The sequence below is a fragment of the Salmo salar genome, unplaced genomic scaffold (assembly GCF_965601325.2).
Source record: "Salmo salar unplaced genomic scaffold, fSalSal1 ptg000322l, whole genome shotgun sequence".
Lineage (NCBI taxonomy): Eukaryota > Metazoa > Chordata > Actinopteri > Salmoniformes > Salmonidae > Salmo > Salmo salar.
The window spans coordinates 31877-32500 of NW_027675349.1; the positions used below are offsets into that span (position 1 = coordinate 31877).

Genomic DNA, 624 nt, shown 5'->3' on the forward strand with positions numbered 1-624 from the left:
GACCCTACTACAGTTTAACCAGCTCAGCTATAGACTACACCAGCATGACTAGTAACTATGTGGACCCTACTACAGTTTAACCAGCTCAGCTATAGACTACACCAGCATGACTAGTATCTATGTGGACCCTACTACAGTTTAACCAGCTCAGCTATAGACTACACCAGCATGACTAGTATCTATGTGGACCCTACTACAGTTTAACCAGCTCAGCTATAGACTACACCAGCATGACTAGTATCTATGTGGACCCTACTACAGTTTAACCAGCTCAGCTATAGACTACACCAGCATGACTAGTATCTATGTGGACCCTACTACAGTTTAACCAGCTCAGCTATAGACTACACCAGCATGACTAGTATCTATGTGGACCCTACTACAGTTTAACCAGCTCAGCTATAGACTACACCAGCATGACTAGTATCTATGTGGACCCTACTACAGTTTAACCAGCTCAGCTATAGACTACACCAGCATGACTAGTATCTATGTGGACCCTACTACAGTTTAACCAGCTCAGCTATAGACTACACCAGCATGACTAGTATCTATGTGGACCCTACTACAGTTTAACCAGCTCAGCAGTACCAGTGACATAAAACCCAGGATAGAGGGGCTGAG

General features: G+C 44.2%; 1 protein-coding gene across 1 annotated transcript in view; it reads right to left on the minus strand.

Moving 5' to 3' along the window:
- Positions 1-420: 420 nt before the first annotated feature.
- Positions 421-624, minus strand: part of LOC106595875 (tripartite motif-containing protein 16-like) — a 9835-nt gene continuing 9631 nt past the window's right edge. Inside the window, exon 6 of the mRNA XM_082971537.1 lies at positions 421-624. This exon is cut by the window's right edge and continues 450 nt beyond it. Within this exon, the coding sequence (XP_082827663.1) occupies positions 566-624 (59 nt within the window). The 3' untranslated portion in view covers positions 421-565.